Source organism: Atractosteus spatula, chromosome 6 (assembly GCF_055471065.1).
Source record: "Atractosteus spatula isolate fAtrSpa1 chromosome 6, fAtrSpa1.hap1, whole genome shotgun sequence".
In the NCBI taxonomy this organism is placed as follows: domain Eukaryota; kingdom Metazoa; phylum Chordata; class Actinopteri; order Semionotiformes; family Lepisosteidae; genus Atractosteus; species Atractosteus spatula.
The window spans coordinates 44,296,928-44,321,449 of NC_142711.1; the positions used below are offsets into that span (position 1 = coordinate 44,296,928).

A 24,522-nucleotide genomic window follows, 5' to 3' on the forward strand; every position below is an offset into this window, starting at 1 on the left:
GTAGTCTCTAGCACTGACTCTCAAAAGCTCACAATAGATATTTTCATTTTAGCTTTCTTTTTAAATAAAAATCATGTTTTATTTCATTTGAAACGTATCCATTTTTTACTCTTTTTTTCATTATAGGGTAAACATTATTGGATAGTATTAAAGAATAAAAGCCCAAACAAAGGAACCTTTATTCAACGTTTCCTCGCTTTCACACTGTGTATTTGTTAAATGTTAGGGAAAAAAGCAAATATTTCTTTATTAACACCTCTGATTAGACTGGGACTCCCATAGTTGTGGAACAGAATGGTATCATGTCTGTGCATGTTTTGGTCACATCCCTCTGAAGATCTCCTCTGTGCTTCCCAGGTACAGAGTAAGCCTCAATTTTAACTTATCAACTTACTGCTGTTTTGTCCTTCCACGAATGATTTCCAGGTTTTCAAGTGGACTGAGAGAAGTCATGTTTTCAGGCCAGGCCTGGATCAGCAAGAAACCTTTCAAATGAGAAATAAATAAACTGAAGGAAAAGTGCTCTAATTTCTGCCAATACAAATAAATTAAAAAAAAAACCACAAACTAGTTCCACTCCCTTAATTATATTAAAATTTAAAGTAAGGTAGCTAAACAGCGCTTTGGCTAATGTAGTATTGGCTTAAGGTGTATTACAGTAAAAACTGGGGATGGTGATTATAAGCACAAGTGAGGTAAAATGAACAAATGTGAGGAAGAAGTGTTGGCACCCTTTGGTATCAGGTGTTTCCCCCCATTTATCTGACTACATTCCTTATAGAATACCAGTTACTTTATCCTTTAGAATTAAAATAGCAACAGAAAAAAAAAAACACAACATGAGCTACACAATAGGTAATGATATTGAATTATTTGAGTGTCTCTCTGCAATCACCTATATCATTGCTTTTGTTCCTCTCTTAGATATTGTGTTTCCTTGTATCACTGTTACCTGTGGCTGATACAGTATGTTTACTTCAGTGACATACTGTACTGCAACTGACAAATGGATCTCTGAGTGCATTAAGTCTTTTATGGTGACATCGCCTTGGTTGGGTCTGTCAAGAGTGTTCATATCTACCACACTAGGAGATCAGTCATTTGACACATTGGAACTAATGCTCAAGTTTCACAAGGCTGTGTGTGTCAGGAATGCGAATCCAGGATCAAATCACGCAGGCTACTAACAGAAATAAAGAAAGTGTGCTCACATGCATGAGTATTGGACTTTGGTGAATTAACTTGTACAAAGTACAGTGGGTTAGTTAGGCTAGTTTTGAAGTGACACAGTAAAACTCAAATTGCCACAGGGAGAAAATGTTAATGGAACAAAATTTTGTGCAAGAGAACAATAGTAACACATTAGAAAAATAATATACAAAATAAGGGTGATTTTATATATTGTTTTTATTCTCATTAAAATAGGGCGTAATTTACAGAGATATCCCTGTAGGTTTTTTCTCCCTCTTCTGTAATAAAAGTGATCTCCAATTTTTACCTTCATATATTGCTCTCTCAATTAACAGATTTCTTGACTAACGTCTGGTATTTGTGTGAATAATTAGTCACTTGGGTAGAACATTAATGCAACAGTTAGCATTGCTGCCTCGCACTAGGGTGCTATCTGTTTGGAGTTTGTACTGTATGTTCTTATGGACTGTTCCCATGTTCATATGGATTTCCATCGGGTGCTCCGGTTTGCTCCCATAGTCCAAAAACTGGTAGGTCAACTGGCTTCTGGGAAATTGGCCCTGGTGTGAACGTTTGCCTGTCTGTGTCTGTGTGTGCCATGTGATGGACTGGCATTCCCATCCAGGGTTTATCCTGCCAAGCACCCATTACTTGCCCACATCGACTGCGACCCTGAATCGGATAAAATGATAGGTAATGGATGGATGGATAATCAGTCACTGAACATACCAGTTATTTCTTTCACTGTCTTAAACACATCCAGCTTGGATGGATCCAGAACAGGGGTTTTCGTGTAGCTGTCACTGAAAAAGTACAGGAAAAGCAAGGCAAGTGGCAATGATACATTTGTCTATCAAAAACACTTAACATTTATATTTTAACTTTAGACCAGTTCTGCTAGATGTAACCCTAGTGCTAGAAACATGTGCAGAACTCCTAAATAAGAAGCAGATTGTTATGAAATACATCTTAAATGCATAGGTATAAGAGATTGTATGAGGTGTATTTAATATGACCTGGTAGTTTCTTTTTCTTTCTGGTTGCTTTTTTTCCTATACTGTACCTCATTTACTGTACATGCACTTTTTTTGGCATTGTGGTGACACATCATTCTCATTTTTTTTTTATTTTCAGCAATGAGAAATCTTTCTATGAAATATTACATAATACATACAGGGAATATTACAATGACAATACTAAATATAGAAAACAAGGATCAATGCAGATGCAACAGCAGTAAAAATATCCAGGACACATGCAGGAAACACAAAACAAACAAAAGAACAGTTTTCAGATTAATGTAGATGATGTATGGGGTATAATCACTGCATGGTAGCAAGCGACTTTACCAACTTGCAACAGGTGAAAAATTGGCTTAATTTAACCAAATGGCATTTTGGTAAAGATTCAATAAAACGTTTCCACAATCTCCCTGTACTACACAAGACTTACCCACGAAAAGCCACGGGCAGAATAGAAACATCTCCATTGATTTTTGTGCAGTTTCTGAAGGAATCGATGTTGGAAGCATTGATAGATAGAACATTGACAAGGTTTCCCATTCCTAATCCATTGCAAGCTACACGAAAGAAATAAAAAAGCAGATATAAAATCTAAATGACAGACTGTCCTATTATTTCATGTCAATGTTTCCAACCGCAGTCCTGAAGACTACCTGTCTCTTCTAATTTTTCGTTCCAACTAAGATGTCAGTTACTTAATTAAGTGCCTACCTGAACTGTGGGCACATTTCCCAGCTGAAACCAATCAAATTGTTCTAGCTGATTCAATGATCGTTTCAAACCTAATTAAGGGTTCAGCTGAGTAACCCAGAGCTCAGCTGTAACGGAAACCAGACATAACAAGAGTATCTTAAGAACTAGGGATAGGAGCCACTGACTTCACAAAACCCACAAAGTACATAAATATAGAGATGACAACAGTATTTGTTACAGTATGCGTGCTGTTTTCTTTTTTAAGGACATTTACTGTATAACACAAAAAGGGTCCAAAATGTAGATTTAAACAAAGCACCAACAGACTTTTTTTCATATATTTCCACATGATTAGTCATTTCATTCCTAAATGACAGCTTTTTCTGGGACAAGCTACTCATCCCAGTCCCTTAGTTTATTGCTGAGTGTTGCCGTATTCTCATTCTTTGGGCAGCTGAACAGAATAATGACTGTGACTACCTTTGGGACACGGTCCTTCACACTTCTTGCATTTGCGGACCCCATTTTCATCAACTTCATGGGTGTTGGCTGTGCATGTTCTCACACATGAGCCATGATCAGTCACCACATAGTTATCTGAAATTAACCAGAAAAAAACCCGTCACATACAAAGAAATACAATAGTGCAGTTCAATATTGAAAAATAACCAAATGTTGCTTTAATACACTTCAGGGTTTTCTATGGTTTTGCACTGGTGATAAATATGGTAACTCTCAACAAACCGTAGCTTATTTTTCCAAGAAAATGAAAAAGGGCTATTTACTTCCACACCCACATTTCTCTCATGCACGTTTTCCAACCTCAGCTCTGTGTTGACATAGAAAAGTTTTAAAATTCTTCCTATATTAATTCTGATTAAATTCAAGTTAAGGAACAATAGCTGTGTGCTGCACCCCACTTAACATCCAGTATAAACCTAGGGTTAACATCCAGTATAAAAGAGGGATACAACTTCATTTATTTTGGCTTCCTTTGTTGTTAACCTCCTACTACTCTGCCTTTCTCCAAAAATTAATTTTAGTCACTTTGTACAGCCCTGTACATTAATCTCTTTCTTTTCACAGTTGACACACATGGGGTGTCTTTCTTTATCTAGTGGGCCAGCATGAGGGCCCTCAAACCAAACCAGTAAACAGGCAAAATGCACGTGAACTAAACAACATTTTCCTCTCTTTACATCATTTCATGTGCTTGACCCAGGCTTCTGAACTCTACTCAACTCAAATTACTCACAACATCTAAACACCTCCAGTTTCCTGAAGTCCTCCCCCCATATTCTCCCAAAGATAACGTCCCATTCCTTCGCACATCTGCCTTCAGCAGTTTTGTAGGCAAACAAACAGGGCTTTCAAATATATTTTCCTAATTCTAGGAGGTAACTGCGTGTCTGCGTTCAGGTAAAGAACACAATAATAAAGGGAGCCTTACGAGGACAGCTCTTCACACAGGTAGCTCCAAAGCTGTATTTCCCATCAGGGTTCATTTCCAGCTGGTGAGTGTTGGGGTTGTAAAGCATCAGCTGAGGACACACCTGCTTGCATGTTCCTTCGTCCTGGAAGTCCCGACAGGCCTGTTGATAAGACAAGCTTCTTAATAAGGTAGTGTTCTCTAGAAACTAGACAAACAGACATTCCTTGGAAGACAACAATACATTTTTATTATCTCTAACACTAGTTGTGTCACTCACCAGCTGTAAAGAAAGGGAGTGAAGCAATTTACAGTAAGTTTACAGGAAAACTTACAGTCAAATCTTGAAATCATTTCTTGAATGGTTCATGATTAACTGAATGATTCACTGTCTACAAAACAACGATAAATGAACCAGAATAAGCCATATTTGGTACATTTCATATCTACCCAAATAAAAGTAGCTGTTAATTATCGGGACAAGCACAGCAAAAGTCCTTTTTTCTCTTTGCTTATTATTCTACTATTTCTTACCAAACAGTCAGTAGATCTGGGTCCTGTGCAGCCAGCAGCACAGTGTTCGTTACAGCAATCACTGGGTTTGGGTCCTTTACATCTATGCGAGCACTGCTCCGCGCAGTTCAATTTTGTCACTTTGGAGAAAAAGTAGAAACCAGGTCCCTTCACAAGACACCAAATTGCACCTGATTCTACCCTATACCATGTTTAATTCCATATGAATTAAAAAAAAAGCCACATTAACAAGAAAGCCAAGCCACAACAAAGATTTCAAAAGTCTGATCTGGGCCAGTAGTTCTCAATACAGGATGTTCAGCACTGATCAATAGAAGGGTTCATCCCTCACCGACTGAACCAAAAGCCTGCAGGTGCCTTTGACATCAGGAGCTGAGAGAGCCCAGGCTGACTAATCCCAAACCTACGCTCAGTGGCACAGGGCCAGCTGGGTGCCACCACTTGCACACTTCCAGTCCCAGGTGGCTAATGATCTGATTCAGGTAGAACGAGGAATTATCTGAAAACACGTGGTATGATTTGGAAGAAAACTGAAAATGAAACTGAATTTGTCTTAGGAGAGACAGACTTTGGTATTAGCATAATTTCCTCCTGAGCCAGCTGTTTACAATCTGTTTTTGGTGACCTACTGTACTGTATAAATATTGAAACCTGGAACTTACAAGTTTGACAGTTATTGGGACCTGGTGCCCAACAGGATCCATTGAAACAGTTGGGATCACATTTTTTGCCTGAAAAATAGAATTTTGTTTTTGTTACTAAGTATGAAATACCAAATGAATGTTCATGATATCCAGTGTACATAATTTATATAATACAGGAATATCTTTTGATTTGCTCCATTGTCCTAATTCAGATATTTTAATAACCGGTTGGTGCATCAGCAGTGATTATTAACAAATAATGCATCTTTTATTTCTCAAAAGCATCTTCAGTGTATGATTACAGTACATCTTTAAGATGATCAAAATATCTTAAAATGCAATTGTAAATACAAGTATATATGGCCTGGTACAGAAACATGTAAATACACCCCCATAAGGTATAGTAGGTGCAAAGGCATTCAATGCTGGCTGATTTGTTTTCTTAAATAAATAATAATGAAGTACATTTTTCCGTCTATTTGACAAATTAGGTTAGTTTTATCTGCTATTAGGACTTGGTAAAGACTAACTGAAGGTCAAATATGTCTAAATGCAATAAATCATAAAATCATAAAGTGGTGTACTTACAGTACTTTACCACTCTACCACACTGCATTAACATACAGTATCTACAGTATGTTATCTTATCACAATTTTCTCATTTGTTGTCAGTAGCAAAGTGTTTACAGGTCCTGTTGAATGCACTGTTGAATAGACATTTCTGCTACAATATTGTAAATATCGCAATGTCTTGTTATGCCTCTTCTGTAAGGACATCAGGCAGAAGAAATGTTGGCTTTGTATCCACAGTACTTACAGTTCAAGGTGTTGTTTGCAAAGATCAGGAACATTTCTGGCTTCTTGCTTTTGTCCACAATATCGTACCATTGAATGGTGTCAGCATTACAAAGAAATGGGTTGCCGGTGAACTTCACACCTCCTTTAAGGATTTCTGCAAAAGAAGTGGGAAAACTATTAATCCAGCAGTGCCTCTTGGCAAGAGCCACACACCCTGTAATTATGGATTTTGAACAGTGGTAAAAGGCTGTTACCAAACAGCCAGGGCTCAATTGCCCCCTTTCAATTTATAAAATATACTGATGCATCCTCTTTCCAGGTAGATTCGCATAAAAGTGCACACGTCTTGCAGCCTGAGCACAGTTCTGATTTATTTCTATGGGAAATTTGAAGAAAAACACTCCATGTAATTCAATTGGTATGGAGCAGGCAGATTGCTACCAGGTATCATAGCAAAATCATGTTTTTATAATGTGCATTTCACAGACCAGCAACCACAGGACACAAAGCAAAGAAAATGAAACTGGCATTTATACAGTAGCTTGAAAGTTTTAACTTTTTATCACACCAGGTTCACTGTGCACAAGATACTATTACTGTAATAAATCATCATGTCAAATTATCAAGTCAATCACATATGCCTGAAAAGGAGACATAGAGCTCAGAGAAAATGTTTGTGAACGTTCTAGGTTGGTCCATATTCTTGAATATGTTAGACCTTTAAATATACTGTAATTAGATCTTCATAAAAGTATTAATGAAAGATGAAGATAACTTGATGATTGAACATGTAAAATTGAAAATTAAGATATATTTTTTTATTTAATTAACAAAATGATACACCCACTGTTGGGGTCCTTCTGTTGTACAGTAAGTACAGGTTTTGATTTTGTCAAAAGTGTAGACTCTCTACTGTGCTGATGAAAAGTCTCAGTTTTGCAAAAGAGCCCCTGGATGTTCCACAAGACTACTTACTGTAAGAATGGTCTCTGAATAGTTAATGTCTCAGTCTCTTGAACTTTCATTTTAGTCCCGCAACATTGTCAATGTCAGTGACTCACCTGTAAGGCTCTTCAAAGACAATTCTTGCAATCCTACATTTGAGCTCTGGTTCTTGCTCACAGAGCTTTGTTTATCGAAGTTGGACAAAACAGCCAGAGCATAGCTATTTTGATAGAGGATGTGGCCTCTGATGATGCGAAGGTTATCAATGGGGATTCTGGAGACCTTGTTGAGAGCAATCAGCACGTAGCCCCCGACTTCACGTATACTCTGTGGAGACACATGAAGAAATTGGCTTTAAGAAAGCCTTGGCCGTATTACACAAAAACAAATCTATTCCTTGTAGTTTTTACTACGTATACTGCCACTTACTATATTGCCAGCTGGAATATCATCCTGCAACTCACAACTGGCAACCCACTGAAGCTCAGCAGATGTGAGCCTGGTCAGTACCTGGATGGGAGACCTCCTGGGAAAGCTAAGGTTGCTATTGGAAGAGGTGCTAGTGGGGCCAGTAAGGGGCGCTTACCCTACAGTCTGTGTGGGTCCTAATGCCCCAGTATAGTGATGTAGACACTATACCATAACAAGGCACCGTCTTTCAAATGAGACATAAACCCGAGGTCCTGACTCTCTGTGGTCGTTAAAATTCCTAGGGCATTTCTCGGTGTTACCCTGGCATCCTGGCAAAATTTCCCATTGGCCTTTACTAATCATGGCCTCCTAATAATCACCATCTATGAATTGCCTTCATCACTCTGTTCTCCTCCCCACTGAAACCTGATGTGTGGTGAGCATACTGGCACACTTTGGATGCTGTTGCATCACCCAAGTAGGTGCTGCAAATTGGAATGGTCCCTATAAAAGCACTCTTGAAAGAACTTTGAGTGGAGTGTCCAGAATAGTGCTATGTAAATGTAAGGAATCGTTATACATATATAGCCCTATAAAAAACTCCCCTAACAAATACATTCATGGTTATTCTTGACATTTAATATCTTTATAACCGTGTAACCTTTTTTTTTTCACAAGGTAAAGGTAACTCCCCCAAACTCCCCCATTAGCTTTCTTCATGCAAATGATGCACATGACGTACAAAAAGCAAGGCTACCAGTGTGTTTTTGTCTGCTTTGCTTAACTTTGGGTTAAATACAATATATCGCACAAATAGTCCAAATCATGCTCCCCCCTTGCTATTATGACAAAATATAACTTATTCATGTTATTGTTATTGAACTAAATGTTTGGAAAAATAAAGACCTCCTTGTGCTGTTTGTTCATAACAGATGGACACAGACATGGTAGGCAACAGCTACTTACCTTGAGGAAAGACAGGTCATAGTCCTTTTCCACATAGGTTATCTCTAGATTCTCCATAACCACTGTACAGTTAGAGTACATCCTCACAATATTGTTGTAGTGGTCCTGAGAAGTCCCCAGGAGTGTCAACTTGTTGCTTAGTCCTTGACATACTGTTGGAATAAAAAAAAGAAGAACAGAAATTCCGATTTGTCAATTTCTATAAATTGATGTATTGGTCAGTAGAAATGATTCTGGAAACATATCAAGTGGCAAAACCTAGCTGACTATCAGCAGATTCCCTCTGTTCTCTCTGTACTCATCCTCCTGACAGGGCCCAGCAATTATAAAGCAATTATTAAATGCTTATGAGCCGAGCTTTTATTATTGGCTGTTTTCAAGGACCTTCCCCCACAATATTATAAAATCTTCATTTAAAATACCAATGCTGTCTAAATAGATGGTAACAAGCACATGGCAAAACATGCACTGTGCATTAAAGAAGGCTGCCACTAATGCATCCCTGATTTCAGGCTAAATCAAGTTACAAATCGCAGCATTCATGGCTTCAAAAAGAATAATCTTTATGTGTTATACACAAGCATCCCGTAAGTCTGATTCTTTGGCAAAAATATGTAGTGAACATTAATCTAAGAAAGAACTGTAAATGTCTTTGGACCGATTCTTACACAGACTGTAGGCTTCAAAGCAATAAGAAAAAGTCTGCATTTACAGAACTGTGTGGGATCAGTGGTAGCTTTTGAAATTTTAAAGCTAGAGGAACAGGGTGATCATACGAACAAGCTATGCATTTCAAATACAGCGAGAAGAAATGAGAAATAAAAAAAGTCTAAACTAATTGGACTGACTGCACAACATAAGCCTCTAATTTTATAGCCTATAGCTTATATAGCCTATTCAATACTGTACAGTGTACATGGAAAATTAATGGATGGTGACAGTTGTACTGTAATGATGAACACTGAGGAATATAAAAGCATATTAGATGCTATGGAGAAGCACTGAAGTACATGAAAGTAAAGAGCAAAATAGTAATCGTAATAAATCGTAATAGTAAAAAATAAGTAAAATGTCCATTAGTGAAATACTGAACCCTCTTCACCCCAAAGAAGACAGCATGGCCTGAATAAATATGAAACAGTGTACTGCATGTGACTCTGGTACTGCAAGCCCTCTGGTACCACTGTAGGATAGAGCTATTGCTGGGAGCCCTGTAAAGACAAGCAAGTACATGTCTTGTTGTATTAATATTTTTTTTTTCATTTTGAAAATATTTGCAAAAAGAATGTTGTTAACAACATGTTACCATGTTAAGCTAAATTTCCTGATCTTCTCGCTATTTTTGCATAGTAGAATCAGACTTAAAGCACTTAGAAAGTATTGTTTTGAACAGTAATATTTCAGAAAATCCAATTCACAAAATGAAACCAATATTATTCAACCCTTTCATGTTTCAAAATAGTTCTAAATCTAAAATATTAAAAATATTCTGAACTGGTTAAAGAAGCAAATTACAATACAAATGTAAGCCTCTGCTGTAGTTGTGCACCCACTTTACATCTGTAATAATAGACATGAATTACTGTACAAACAACATTGCTCAACACAAACCTCCAAATATACTTAATTGAAGTATTCCATATTGCCTTTAGTAATTCATTTCTGCTAGCCTTGCTATCAGGCTGATAAGCTGTTTTTGCTCCTTTTCAATAATTAGGCTACATTTGACCAAACAATAGCTTATACATTACATATCATTGTTCTATCATTGTTTATTTTGATGTTTTGAAATTATAAAATGCTCAAGTAATTTATTTAAGGTTACAGATGAAGAACCGGTGTTTGCAAATTGACAATGAGGTTCACTAAGTGTTTTCAGTTTTAAATTGTACTCTTTTCAAAAAACAGCTAAATTTTTTTTCCACGAACAAATGCAGCTCGTACTGTACATTCTTGCATGTACAGTATTTATGGTATATTTTCAAGATAAAGAAAATAAAGAAAAAGATAAAGAAAGCTCTACAGGTGTCCTGGCACCAAACCATGCAATATAGTATATTCCAAAATCCTTGCAACAGTAAATTGGAGAAAATAAAAACAAAAGGTTCAAATGTTAGAGAGACATTTTCCTGGAAACACTCTGCAGATTGTTTTACATTACTTTGCAGAATCTAGCACTAGAATTCCAGGTAGTATGTGAAAAGCGAGTTACAGTAAAGGTGTCATGGGGGCTTCAGTTTGTGTTGACTTGTCCTTGTGTGACTGGATCTGTCTAATTAAAAACACATACTGTAAATGTATTCATGAATAAAGACACCAAGAATTTTAAAACAACCAGCATTTATTGAGACTGAAATTCCAAGTTTTTGCCACAGTCCAAATAAAATAACCACCTTGCAGATTGTTCATAAAAAGAAAAACTGTTTTTTTAGAGAAAAACACAGCTTTCCTAATCATGCTTTTATCCAGGTGCTCTGCCACAACATTTTATATTAGTGTATAAAGTGTGAGGAGAATGTCTGGAATCTCCTATTGTTTAGGAAAAGCATGATTGAAAAAAAAAATTAAGAAAACATTGTATTTTTATATTTACTCAATATGCACTGACAAAAAAAAAAGTATAAAACATGCCGGCTTTATTACATGAATTTAAAAAAAAGCAACATAGAAAAAATCTAGTCCTCATTGCCAGTGGAACCATCAGTTCTGTCTAGAATGACAGAAAAATAGTTCTTATAGTGACATTATAGTGTCAGTCTCCAAAATTCTGTTCAACTACAAAATAGGTTGTATGACTACAGTTTACAGTTTTAACCCCCATACAATTTCTTATAAAATTCCTTTAATGTATGAAAGGTATAATGGATAATAAATAATGGAGTTTTTAATGAAAGTTCGGGAGGAATGAAGGCAGCCGCGCTCATTCGACACAGCTGCTGCAATTCTCACTAATCCTGACGTAAGCAACCGGTCTCCATAAATATCAAACGTCACCCTCTCCTCTTCCTCGTTCGTTTTCTGCATCCCTCCTCCACCCCCTCTCCACCTTTGCAGCTACCCCATTGGTCGCATGGGGGTCCTATCCTCCCCGTCCAACGGCCGGGAGGTTGGCCCTCAGCCAAGCGGGTTACGCCAAATCTCCACATCACAATAAACGATTCTAATTTCTCCCAAGCTTTCGGCTGCTGTCATTCCTCGTGAAATGTATAATAATTCATTGAAATACAGATAAAGTTCTGAGAGTCTCTGCATTATTTCTTCCTAAAATCCAGAGGAGCTGTTGAGAACGGGGAGGGGGTTATTCTGCTAAACTCACTCCGGATTTCTCATTTGTTGTAATTTGTGTGCTTTGTATTGGTTGCATTGCAATGAATCATACATGTCTTATTATACCACTGTTCACTAAATAACTCCATGTATGTTATTACAGTCCAGTCAGTATTTTGAATGTAAGTCACGCTGAATAAAAGCATTAGCTAAGTAATGTTTTTACAAGGATTTCTTGAATGCAGCTGTGATGGCAGCAGTTCATGAAGAAAGAATTTTGTGTTTCACAACATACTCTACAACCCCTCAAGGGAGAAAAACAAGGTTAAGCATGTCTGAACAGCTCCTCCCTATCTCTGCACTTTAGCTGGAGAGTGACACTCTAACTCGTTGCCAGTGCTTTGGCAAAAACAAGTTGCTGTTTATTAATTCTGGTTGTTTTGCTTCTGGGCAGAAACTAACCTCCAAATGGAGAAATCCCCTTTAACTGTAAGTAAAGAATAAAGGTTTATAAACAGTTGTTCCAATTTGGTCTTTGCAATATTTGTGATATCTTTCAAGCTGTGGAGACCACTGAGCAAGTACAGTATGTGAGGTCTTGTACCTAAATTTAAATCACTTGTTTAGAAATCCCTTGTTACTGTATGTGTCTGTTTCTGTTTCCATACAGAAGCTACCCAGTACACCAGTGCTGCCTATGGCAGTGGTCCTATAAGTAATTATATACTGTATGCAATGCATTCAGACACACGTCCAAATCTTATCTCAGTAGTATTTCAGAAAATAACTTCCCAAGTTAAGTCTGTTAACTCCCCCCCAAAAAAAAACCAAAACAAACTGTGATATGGACTGTGACAGAGACAAAGATATGTAAAGTGTTATGTGAAGAAGGTTTTAGTCTTCACAAACTTTATGTAGAATTATAGTGAAAGATGAGAACACCTTAAGCATACATAAACCTCCGTCATAAATATTGACCAGTAGTGAATATGCTTCAGGAACTCAGCTTGAAATTCGAACAGGTTGGACGGGTTATGACTCCCACAGATCAGAATGTTCATAAATGAACATTTATCATCCTGCTTGATGCTTGTAGGCTGCAGGCTACAATATTTGCTAACCAAGAAACAGAACTCACACAGATTTAATTTTCCACCTAAGGGTGAATGCTTTTCCAATAATCCCATTTGACTTGCAAACTTCATACTCATTTGAAGGTGGAGCACACGCAACAGAGCCTGATCTCATCTGATGAGCCCAGTGGTCAGTTGGTAAGCTCACTTGTCACACTTAAGGCAAGTCTGTTCCTGAAAAGAACACCAAAGTAAAATCTCCTGGCTATTGTAAAATGCACACAATCCTTCTGGTAACAGTAACAGATGTTGCAGAGGGCACTGGCAAACCCACTTCTTTGTAGCTTTTTATGCTTCTAAAAATGTTCCTTTAGAAATTTTATCTTAATGCTATTTGACTTGAAGATATAACCAATGCAATTAATTTTAATTACATTTTAAATTGGTTTGATATTCTATATGCTGCAAATATTCTTACTGCCTGGTATATACTGTACAGGTATGTGTTTTTTAAAAGAACTGCTATGATGCCTGGCTGAAGGATTGGCTCACTAAGAAACTTACAGTAGAGAATAAAAATAATTGTTTTAGAATTAGAATATGGCATTCACCGTATTAACATTATCATTATCAGCTTAACTGAAGCATTTGCCAAACGTTAATGGAAATGTGTCTATGTTAGAAAACGTATGAAAATATTTCTGTGTGAGCTATGAACTGTAATATATTTACACTGTGCAAATCATGTGGTTACATTCATACTTTACATATAAGAATCATATGAATTAATTATTCACAACCAATGACCTGGAGAAAAAGAAAGATTATGAGTGGTCTGTAAAACAGTCATGAATGTTTTCAATGAAATTGTTAATCCTTGTGTGCAAAAGTGATTTTTCATGCTATGAAAACACTTTGCCTGTCAGATGGGGGTACGTCAGAGAAATGAATGCCAGTGGGAAAATATTATACAAACGTTGCTAAGGAAGGAAATCTTGGACTCCATGGCATTGCTTTAATGAAGTGAAAAAATGCAATTCTGATGGTTTGGTTGCAATTTGTAGTGACATTTCTGTTTAATAACAAGCTGAATATTGTTAGGTTTGGTTCTGACAGAAAGTAATCTATATTTCAACAGACCACCAGTTCCACATTTTTCTCACAGTAGGCTTAGGCCTTGTGATTAATTTAACAGCATACAAAGCCACTTATGGTTATACTGCTGGATTTCTTCTACAAATACAGTATTATTTTTCCACAGGGTTATTTCCATCACAGGCACAAAGTACAATTAAGATCTGTCATTTAATTCTTTAACAGTTTTGACATGGATTACAGCTGATCTCAGATGAGCAAATATTTCAATAACCTCCTCAGGCTATGCTGTTGAACATGCTATCTTTGCCTTGAGCAATTAATGTAAGGTATGCTATAGTGCCTTGCAACAGTATTTACTGCCCTGCAAAGTTTTCACATTTTGCTGCTGTCTGAGACTGAAATCAGAACACTTTCAAATGCAATAGAGCTTTCTATTTTCTATCTACGCAATCTACTCCAAATTCTTAAAGATAAACAATGATGATGGTATCTATAGAAGTCAGATTTTCAAAGACAATTAGAATATTCTGAATTGCATAAGTACAACAGCAACCCTAAATCAGTCAGGTAACACAGAGTTATATGAAAGGACACAGAGCTAGTGTAACATTCTCTGTCTGTGGGTAATGAAAGTGGTTTAACTTGACTCCAGAGAAATGCATCTGTCTCTGCATTCCTTCTGTTAAATTTCCAGTTTCAAGCCACAGCTTGCATAGTGACACTACAAAGTGTAAACTGTTTGTTATCAGTACAGCTGTAAAACGGGGATCAAATGACAGAGACGCACAGATCAGGAGGATGCTAGGATGTTAACACAACTTGAAAGTTAATTATCATCATTAAAAAGTGAAGTGTCTTACCACCATAACAATACCCATATCAGGCTGGCCTTCAAAACTGAGCATCTGGGCAAAAGGGAAAGTGGTTAGGGATGCCAATGTGGAAGCCTTGTGTCACGGGAGCCGGTCCTGACTCCCGTAATGTGCGTTATTTAGGACCCTATGCGCACGATATAATCCGGAAGTGACAGGAGAAGGACAACAGGGAAAATGACAGGACAACAGGGAAAGTGACAAGAGAAGGACAACAGCTGGAAGAGAATGGGATGAGAGACAGGGTGGCAGTGACGGCAGTGATCTGGTGTTCGGGGGGCGTGGCAAAGGCGAACGAGTCCAAGGGGAGTCCAATTGGGAAAAAAACAGGGCGCAGACCAAAATCCAATACCGGGAGATCCAAAGCCAAAGACGAACAAAGGGAACAGGAAACCAGGAACACAGAAGATAAAACCATAACGGAGCCAGGTGCTCCGAGCCCCAGACTCAGATGGTCAGGACGCCGTTCTGAAGCCAATGCCGTCAGGTCTCTCCTGGACCCGCTGGTAGATGGGCTTCTAGCTGTCCATCTTCCAATGCTGAGCGCTGAGCTTCGGAGTGCTCAAGTTCGGAGGCATGGGATTTAAGTAATAAAAGGGAAGCCAGGGACAGTTGTACGTAATAACGAAACTAAAATACAAAATGGTTGAAGCGCCCTCTAGAGGAGGGATGACGATCGTGACACCTTGTATTCCACCCATCCATTTTCTAACCGTTTCTTCCAATTCAAGCAACGGGCACAAGGGGCACAAGACATTCCAGGGCAGACACACACTTGCACACACTCACACTTAGGGACAACTTGTGGACTGTCGGAGGGAGCCGGAGCACCCATGAAACCCACATGGACAGAAGCAGAACATACTCCTCTCAGAGAGCAATCCAGTTCTGGAACTGAACCCAGGGCCTGAGCACTGCAAGGCAAGCTAACCACTACGCAACTGTGTCACTCAACATTGTATTACAGTATTTGTAATTCATTAGATTTGAAATTATTTATAGGTTGAAAACTTTTACAAGGTGCTCTTTACAAGACTCCTCAGAAATCTAAACTTCTACACATTGCTGAGGTTAATTGGTAAAAATGCTTCAGATTACTTCACTCTACTCTTCTGGGCAGCTTATGTTTAAAAACAAATAAGAAGGATACATCCTCATAAGTGCTTTTGCTTGTCAAAGAAATTCCAGTTCATGTGATGAGCTTGTTTCTTTTCAAGCTAATTTGCAAGTGTGAATCTATCAAATAATCACCAGCTCCTGCTACTACATAAATATTGTACATGATAATGATTTGCCGACACATTTAATTTCTTTGCTTTATCAGTCCCTCTCCCGCTCCACCCCCTATCCCACATACAAGTGTACAGATTTTAAGTAGAACCGAAAAGGGAAGCTTTCAAAGCAGAAAAAAGAGGTTGTGGGCACAGTGTGAGTGACAAAAGGAGAACCATATGTGAGGTGGTACATGTGGGCAGCCACACGGTTATTAAAAAGGGATTCCACTCAATCTGGTTGTCAAAACCCATTAATGCAAGGACTGCACACTGACACCAGCCCTTGCTTCACCTAGGAGACAGTGTGCTGTCCGACTTGCCCAAGCTCTGTTGGAAACCTTGGAATGGCACCCATCCCAGCAAATGCATTCAATAACTCCTTCATTCCCTGTCTGTCTGGCATACTCTTGTTCGCCATGATGCAGACCAACCAAATGTGCGCCAAATACAGTATGTCAAAGACAATAAGCCCAAATGTGCTCTGATACAAAATAGATTTATTTCTTCTGGACCTTCTAACAATTATTCAATTAACTCTAAAATCTGTAGAAAAAAAGATTTAAATTCATCTTAACAGAAATGCACAAAAGTACAACTGTTTTAAAAGCAAGGGGGAATCAATAGGGTTTCTCATCTGGTTTAAGTGATAGCACGTCTTTTTTACTTTCTGAATGTGGGATGAAAAAGCCTCAGTGTTGCATAAAGCTCTCTGAAAGACATTCTTTTTTCACACTAATGTGGTAACTAACAGCACACAGCAATGTTTGGCAAAAGGGAATTCTCTCATGACACAAATAACCTCCATAAAATTATATTTGTTTAATGCACGTTTTATAGACTTACATTTGTAACCACAAATATTTCCAGCATGGCCTAAGAGTTTATGATAAATCCTACTCACTTATTAATTTAAAAGTGTTATTTTGATAACCTTTTTATTGTTAGGTACTATACATTGATACGCATCGATATGCTCTTCAAGCTCTTCAAGCAATGAGATGAACAGCTAACATTGCTCTAGGAAGTGTGTTTTATTGCTGTTGAGTGCCACATACAGTATAATAGATGGATGAGAGTTATATACCTGTACAGTATAATAAGATCACAGATTTAGACAGATAATGCTAAATGGACTTCTGTGTTGTAAAAGCACTCTATGGACAGTGGTCAAACTATTGCAGCTGTGTGGAAAGTTACTTCCTGCCCATAGGCAACTGTTGATTTCCTGGTGTCCTTTTTAACCTGACTTAATGACTAAGAGGATGTTCTATTACTAAATAACTTTTTTCTCCCAGACCGTAATTTGCAAGCTCCAAAGTTCCTTACAGGGGAATTACAGTAACATCAACTGGAGGACCTTGTAATTTGCGTAAGTTGTGTTCTGCGGAACACCACAAGATCTATGATGGACGAGTACCCACTCTGACAAATGAAAAACCACCATTTGGGGAATCTCAGGCACATATCTTGTAGGATGACCCAAGGTAAAAGAATAAATGTCTGTGCCATAGAATGCAACTTTACTGACTGAGCCACTTGGATGCTCTCTCCATATTCTAATTTATAATGATTTACATTTCTAAAAACTACAATTCTTCATAAATAAACTGCCACGTTAAGGTTTGCAAAATGGCAGGACTTTGAAATGTGCATCTATCACATTAAATCTTTCTTTCATTTTGTTGCATGATCCATTTCTCAGCTATGTGAAAGATAAGCAGGAGTGCTAGATTGAAGTCATCAAATGTGGTGCTGAAACAAATGTCATAGGAATTTCTCAGTGCCTGAGGTGGTTTAGCACTTATTTCAAAGCATTGAGGTACATCTCTTCAGTATGTTTTCTGTCAACCAGAAGACTGGAATGTAATGGAGTGTCTTCCAAAGACACCATCTAGAATAACTTTTTTGTCTTATTTTTTTAAGTGTTTTATCAGAACCAGCACATAACTATAGTATAGCTGATTCCAAATAAGACAGAACCTGCACTGTCTTACTGGAAGCTAAAACATCAGTGGAGACTGATACAGACTGAGGCGTTTCTGCCGACGTGCCCTACTGTGCAACCAAGCATTGTGCTACTTTGTTTTCAAGACAGATGCTACCTCCTAGAGGGAAGTGAATAGAGAGTGGCATGAGACAGCAGGAATTGGAATTGTCAGTGCCCATGCCAAATTTATCATGGGATGCAAATGAGGTATCCTACTAGATTCAAGCATGTTAATATGCTCGTTACCTTTTTTACATACAGTATGGGCCTGCTTGATCTTTTCTTAAAATTAGTTAGGAGTAGTAGATTTTGCAGTTATTTGTTATAGTTAATTAAGCAAATTACAAGGCAATCCACATTGATTTTGGACAGCTTTTACAATACAGATATACTAAAATATTAAGATAAGCTTCCAGCTGTCATTTGATAAAATTCTAATATGTACATTTTTACTCTCCAAAAAAGTATCCTTTCATCTTATCATCTATCGTATCACACAATATAGCAGAAATTTCAGTTCATTTATAGTTTTTATCAAAATTCAAGTTGCCACTACAAACCTAAACCTAATCATGAAAATGTTCTAATATAAATATATTAATAATATGAGCATTATCCTTACTATAAATTACATTGGCAATTACAGAATAAAATAAACCCTCAGCTTTTTTACAAAGACACAAAAATCACTGACAAAGTCAAACACAAATCACTGAAGTACATTGTGGCTTGCTTTTATAAATGAGGACAAAAACATAAACACATACAGTAGTAGCCCAAAAACCTCAAGAAGATGCGACAGAACATGAATGAGGTAATGATGTAGAAAAATAATATAATCCCCATCTGGTGTCACTTTTCTCCAAGACTACATTTACAACAAAAGGAGTGCTGTCATCTTATCATAGCATGATTGCATTATACTTATATTTTGCCTGGCACAGTTTGTACTCTACTCAGTAGATGACAGCACAGTGACACTGTAATGAGAGACATTTTAATTGTTCTTGCAAAATGGGACTGTAAATGTACAGTAGCAGTAGCCAATGTTTGCTTTGCCAAAACGCGAGAAAACCAAAAAAAATCAGATTTGCAGTAAAATCTAATGGTTCTTTCTTTTTAATATTTATTTCATCATTATAACGGGCTGTTTGTGGAAGTATAATTATCAGTCTTCCTAATCCTAACCTTGTTTGTTTTTAATTAACTGTGCTCAAACTGATTTGACACTGATACATCCAATAGCACCTAAAGGCAATGAATGGCTGCCAAGCTGAATGAGTTAGTCCCATGCTTTAATTACAGGAAGCAGGCGAGATTTAATTAGCTTCTATTAACACTGAGAAAAACTGGCTTTAGGACAATATACACAGTAAGATGTACTCATTATCTAGTAGGCCATTTTTTTTATTTTGAAGGAACAAAGAATACAGAGAAAATGGCAAATTGAAATAGCAGAAATATTTACAAACATGAAACATCCGTCAACTGAGAGCAAAGTTGAGTCCTAATACAGTAATGGTTTTCCATTTGACTCACTACTGCACTCGTGTCAGTACTAATGGAACATCAAATGCCTCAGTTGCTGGGAAAACAACATATTTAACTTTATGATGATGATGCTTGGTGGCATTTCATTATTCTGTAACAATACCAAATCAAAGTGTGCATACAGTAGTGTATATTCCTGCTATAAAACTCCCAGCCCTACCCAGTATATGTAGTACTGATACAGAAAGAACAATGTACTATATCTTCGTCATGGTTTCATTTTCAAAGTTGGTTTACGAGATGTATTTTTTAGTTTCAGACCTGCTAATTTCGGGGTCATCACAATGTCAAGATCATCACTCTTCAGGTCATTCCTAGACTGCTGGTTGGCCACAGATGTCTAACACAGACATCAACTACGTGCTCCTTTTCTTCGCCAATAAAATTAAATATACCCATTTTAGCTTGTGGTATTCCTGCTATCTGCTGTGCTTACATTTAATTTTTCATTTTTTATTTCTCCATAGCTAAAATATCTCCTTATCTTAATTCAATATGCTTAAGATGTTATTCATTTCCTGGTTTTACTAAAGTGAGGTTGTAATATCCTACTGAAACAAAGCTTAATCACACTCTCAGGGAACAGCCTTGCATTCTTAATCATCGCAGCAATTACACAAAGCACAGAGCAAACATTATAAAGGTGGTGACCATCTATATCCCCTGTAATTACAGCACTAGGATGTTGGCTCCTAAGTACCATGGATTATTTTTTCCTGTTGAACACAGGATAGTGAAGACTACTTGTTTTATTATAAATTAGCTCAACAATACTGGCCATTTAGATACAGATTGAAAAAGATTTCTTATTTGATAAGACAGAATCGTCTAGTTTGTATCATATTTTACTAGATATACTGTGAAATGTTAATGGTTAAAATTACATACAGCAGAAATACATGTAATTACACATGTACTGTATATACTGTACATAGGGTATTAGAGATAAATGCACTCCTATTATGACTCAAAGTTTCTCTGCAGTGAATGGCATATACATTGTAATACGTTGCAGGTATAAAATAAGTCTGTAGTGGGGCTGACTTTTGGATGGGATCTTGCATTCTTCAAATTGATTCTGTATCCTAGATCTTGTATACCATCTCCAGAGGGATAATTTATTCATTAAAAGGCACATACAGAGACAATATGTTTAAAGAAATGCATGGTTCATTTTAGCTGGTAAGTTAAAACTAGTTGAAATGCAAAGATATTTGCCAAGATAAGGAATAAATATACAGAAGACCACAGCAACAGAGACAATATTTCCACACCTTAATGGATAGAGCAAAGCAATAGAAAGTTAGTTCATCTTACTGTCATGAACATTCCTTGGCTACTTTATTAAAGTTTAAAAGAAATGGAGAAATCATAAAGAAAAAGTGCCAAAATGTCCACGCATTGAATCTGAATGTTCCAGAAGAACCATTTTTTTCACTGTAGCTCTGTGAATGATGAAGGATGAATATTAATATCTTTAAAAAGTTGACAGTTTACTGCAGGAAATCATTACAATATGTAGTGCATTGTTTCACTATTGTGTCATTGGGGAAAGATGTTCCAAGGAAAATAAATATAAACTGATGCAAAAATAGACCACTAAATGATCTTCAGTATAAGTACTGTAAATAAGGTTAAGTATTTTTGAGAATGTAAGAGATAAAAGTCCATATAGTAGTTAATTGATATAGGCTCCAATCTCAACCAGATGTTTCTTGCAAAGAAAACAAAACAAGTTATCAGCTTCAACAACAAGACTGAATTGTGCTGTGCTCCCACAACTCTTTATGTAAAGACGTGCTTCCTGCTTTAAGTTTTAATCTCCACGTAGTTTCTCCTTGTTTCCTCTGGTTTGTGTTATTCTAAAGAATTCAATTCAACTTATTTTATATAGCGCCTTTCACAACAAGGTTGCCCCAAGGCCCTTAACAATTAACAATGCAAGTGACCATACATGTTGTGAATACAGAACAGAAAAGACCAGAAGACAACAGAGGAGAGGAACCAAAAACTCCTTAGTAAGGAGAAAAAAAACCTCTAGGGGTCCAAGGTCAACTGGCTGCCCAACCCTTTGGGCATGCTAACATTTCGCAATTAAAAAAGGAAATAAATGAATGAGGGTATTATCTATCCATCATGTCTTCTGTGTGTCAGTACTCCATGCAGATCTCTGTATACCAGCAAAAGCCTCCTAAACGATAGGTATATCCACAATGTCCCTCTTGAATCCATGGCAGTGATGCAGCATCTAATTCCACTATGCTGACTTTGGCAATGACCTTTAAGAACTTTCAATAATTGACTCAGGTTCCTTCTTTAGGCTGTTCAACAATAAAAGGGTTCAATTGTACCAAAATAATACATATTATTATTAAATAATACATAATATTTTAAATGAGGTCATACTAGTGCATTATACAGTTTGAAAATAAAATCCTGGGGTTCAAATTCTACACATTTATTCATGTCAACATTAACAGTAAAGTCATTTTCATAAGTAGTCTATTTTATATCAGCATTTCCCATTTTGAATTTATAGTTTACATTAATGTTATTTGTATTTAATACTCTGCACTGGTTTACATTAAATATTATCTGACAGATTTTTGTTCAGATTTGAATCTTATCTGAATCTTCTTGAGTTTTATTCACTGATTCTGTAGTATTTGTTAATCCTCCTATTCCAGGAATGTCTGTAAACTTGATTAGATCTATATCATACAGTATATTATATATTAAATGAATTAGAAAGAGCAGTGTTCCTAGTACAGGTCCTTGCGGTACTCTTTTAATTACATCATCCCAATGTGGGTGTCCATCCCTTATCTTTACCAATCAAATCATGCACAGCTCCCAAATGACTGCCTATAATCTGAAAATTAAGCTTTTATGGGAAACCTTATCAAAAGCCTTCTGAAAATGTAAGCAAACCATATTGTGTACTTTAAGTATGTCCACTACTATCATAGAGAAATTCTTACATTACTAAATCCACGCTAATTATCCTTAAGCACCCTATTTCCACATGCTGTACAGTTTAGTTCTTATTTAGCTCTCGAAATTGTTTCCGTAACATTATACAGTATGTAGGAAGAGAAGTCTGACTTATTGGTCCACAGTTATTTGGTCGAGTTTTGTCAACACTTTTTTTTTACAGTAGATGTTTAACAGATTAGAAGTGCATCAATTAACAGTAATGATAATAACAATACAATTTCATTTACCAGTGTTTCTCAAGATACACCCAGCGCCAAACAATAGTACACTAGTAATAAACATAGCATAAGTAAAAAGCACAGCAAAATCACAGCACATTGATTTGATTTAGCAAAACAAACAACAGAACTAAATTATACCTAAAGGGCTTTACATTTAAAAGACCCTTTAAGCAAGTTTTAAATATGCTGACATCTTCATAAATCAAATTAGATTTGAACATCTAAGTCCCATAGATGTGCCACTGCACACAAGAAAGCTCTATCACCCTTTGTGTGGAGCCTGTTGTTCAGCAGAGCAAGAAGGCTTGAATCAGCAAATCTCAGATTAAGAGCTGCACTATTCATATGCAGTATGACCTTATGTTAACCTGGATCTATACTATTTAGTGCTGTATATTATACTGTAATAGATAATTGTGATTAAAATCTTAGCAGGTAAAATTTGTGATTCGCAGAAAAATGCAGAACACACACGCAAAAAAACAACAACAATGATTGCTGCTTAAAGGAAATCAAGGACACCTGACAAGTGTAAATTAATATAGTTCTTTGACAGAAGAAAGAGTGGGAAAATTATCTGTTTTCAGATGTAGCCAGGAAAGAGAGGCGAAGCCAAAGCGACAGTGAAAAAGGCAAGTTCTGACCATGAACAGTGAGAGATGATAAAAACCGGGAATTCCCAGCACAGTTTGCTTTTGTGTTCCTGCCATCTGTAATACTGACCTGAACGGTGTACTGCTTTGTTGAGCTAAATTAACCTTGGCCTTTGTGTGAGGCGCATGACAGAACTGCTACATCTTACAACAAAAATAACAGAGAATATTATGGCAAACAGAGTCATCTGTTGTGTTTATAGTATGCTTCCAGGAGCAGATCAGACCATCACAGGAGTTTTGGAAAAAGTACAACTGATCCAAACCATTCCCAAAAGCAATTTAATTCAAGCCAGCTAAAACATGCCCAACACAGTGCATTGCCTAATGCTAACACAATCTTCAAATCCTTTTTCTTCTTCTTGCTGAGTCTCTAGATAGTCACAGCACATGTTGTAGGACATCTCATATGATATGCAATAGATCTACAGTAGGCAAGCATGCATACACATTAACGTGTGCTTAAACCTTTTTGTTTAGCCATATAAGATTTTCCAAATTTAGAAAATTGTAATGATATCATATCATTTATCCTGATATCTGGTACACATTCAAGCAAATATGTGGCCTAGTTTTGAATGGCTGATGAATGGGCTAACCCACACTGTGAATGTGTGTCTTCTAACTGAGGTGCTTTGGAGGCCACCATAGTATCTTCTTTAGAAAATGTTACTCAAAGACACCACTACATTCCTCTATTTTTCTTTCATAACAAACTCCTACTTTCATGAATATGATTAACACTTCTCCCCTCCTTTTTATATCTTAAGATATTAAAAATTGTTGCTGTACAAAAGTACTACTGTTTAGGAATACAGGAGGAAACTTCCTGACCCAGGTAAAAAGGTAGTGTTGTTGTATGAGAAATAATAACATGGAAAACAGCCAACAGACCC

At 36.9% G+C, this 24,522-nt stretch overlaps 1 protein-coding gene across 1 annotated transcript in view; it reads right to left on the reverse strand.

The window, feature by feature from the left end:
- Positions 1–24,522, reverse strand: part of LOC148832948 (epidermal growth factor receptor-like) — a 127,841-nt gene that overhangs the window by 34,910 nt on the left and 68,409 nt on the right. The window contains exons 2-11 of the mRNA XM_088919137.1: positions 8,634–8,785; positions 7,373–7,583; positions 6,331–6,465; positions 5,532–5,600; positions 4,870–4,988; positions 4,357–4,498; positions 3,387–3,503; positions 2,644–2,770; positions 1,921–1,994; positions 395–485 (exon numbers count right to left, since the gene is read on the reverse strand). Coding sequence (XP_088775263.1) covers positions 395–485; positions 1,921–1,994; positions 2,644–2,770; positions 3,387–3,503; positions 4,357–4,498; positions 4,870–4,988; positions 5,532–5,600; positions 6,331–6,465; positions 7,373–7,583; positions 8,634–8,785 — 1,237 coding nt within the window. The remainder of the gene's footprint in view (positions 1–394; positions 486–1,920; positions 1,995–2,643; positions 2,771–3,386; positions 3,504–4,356; positions 4,499–4,869; positions 4,989–5,531; positions 5,601–6,330; positions 6,466–7,372; positions 7,584–8,633; positions 8,786–24,522) is intronic.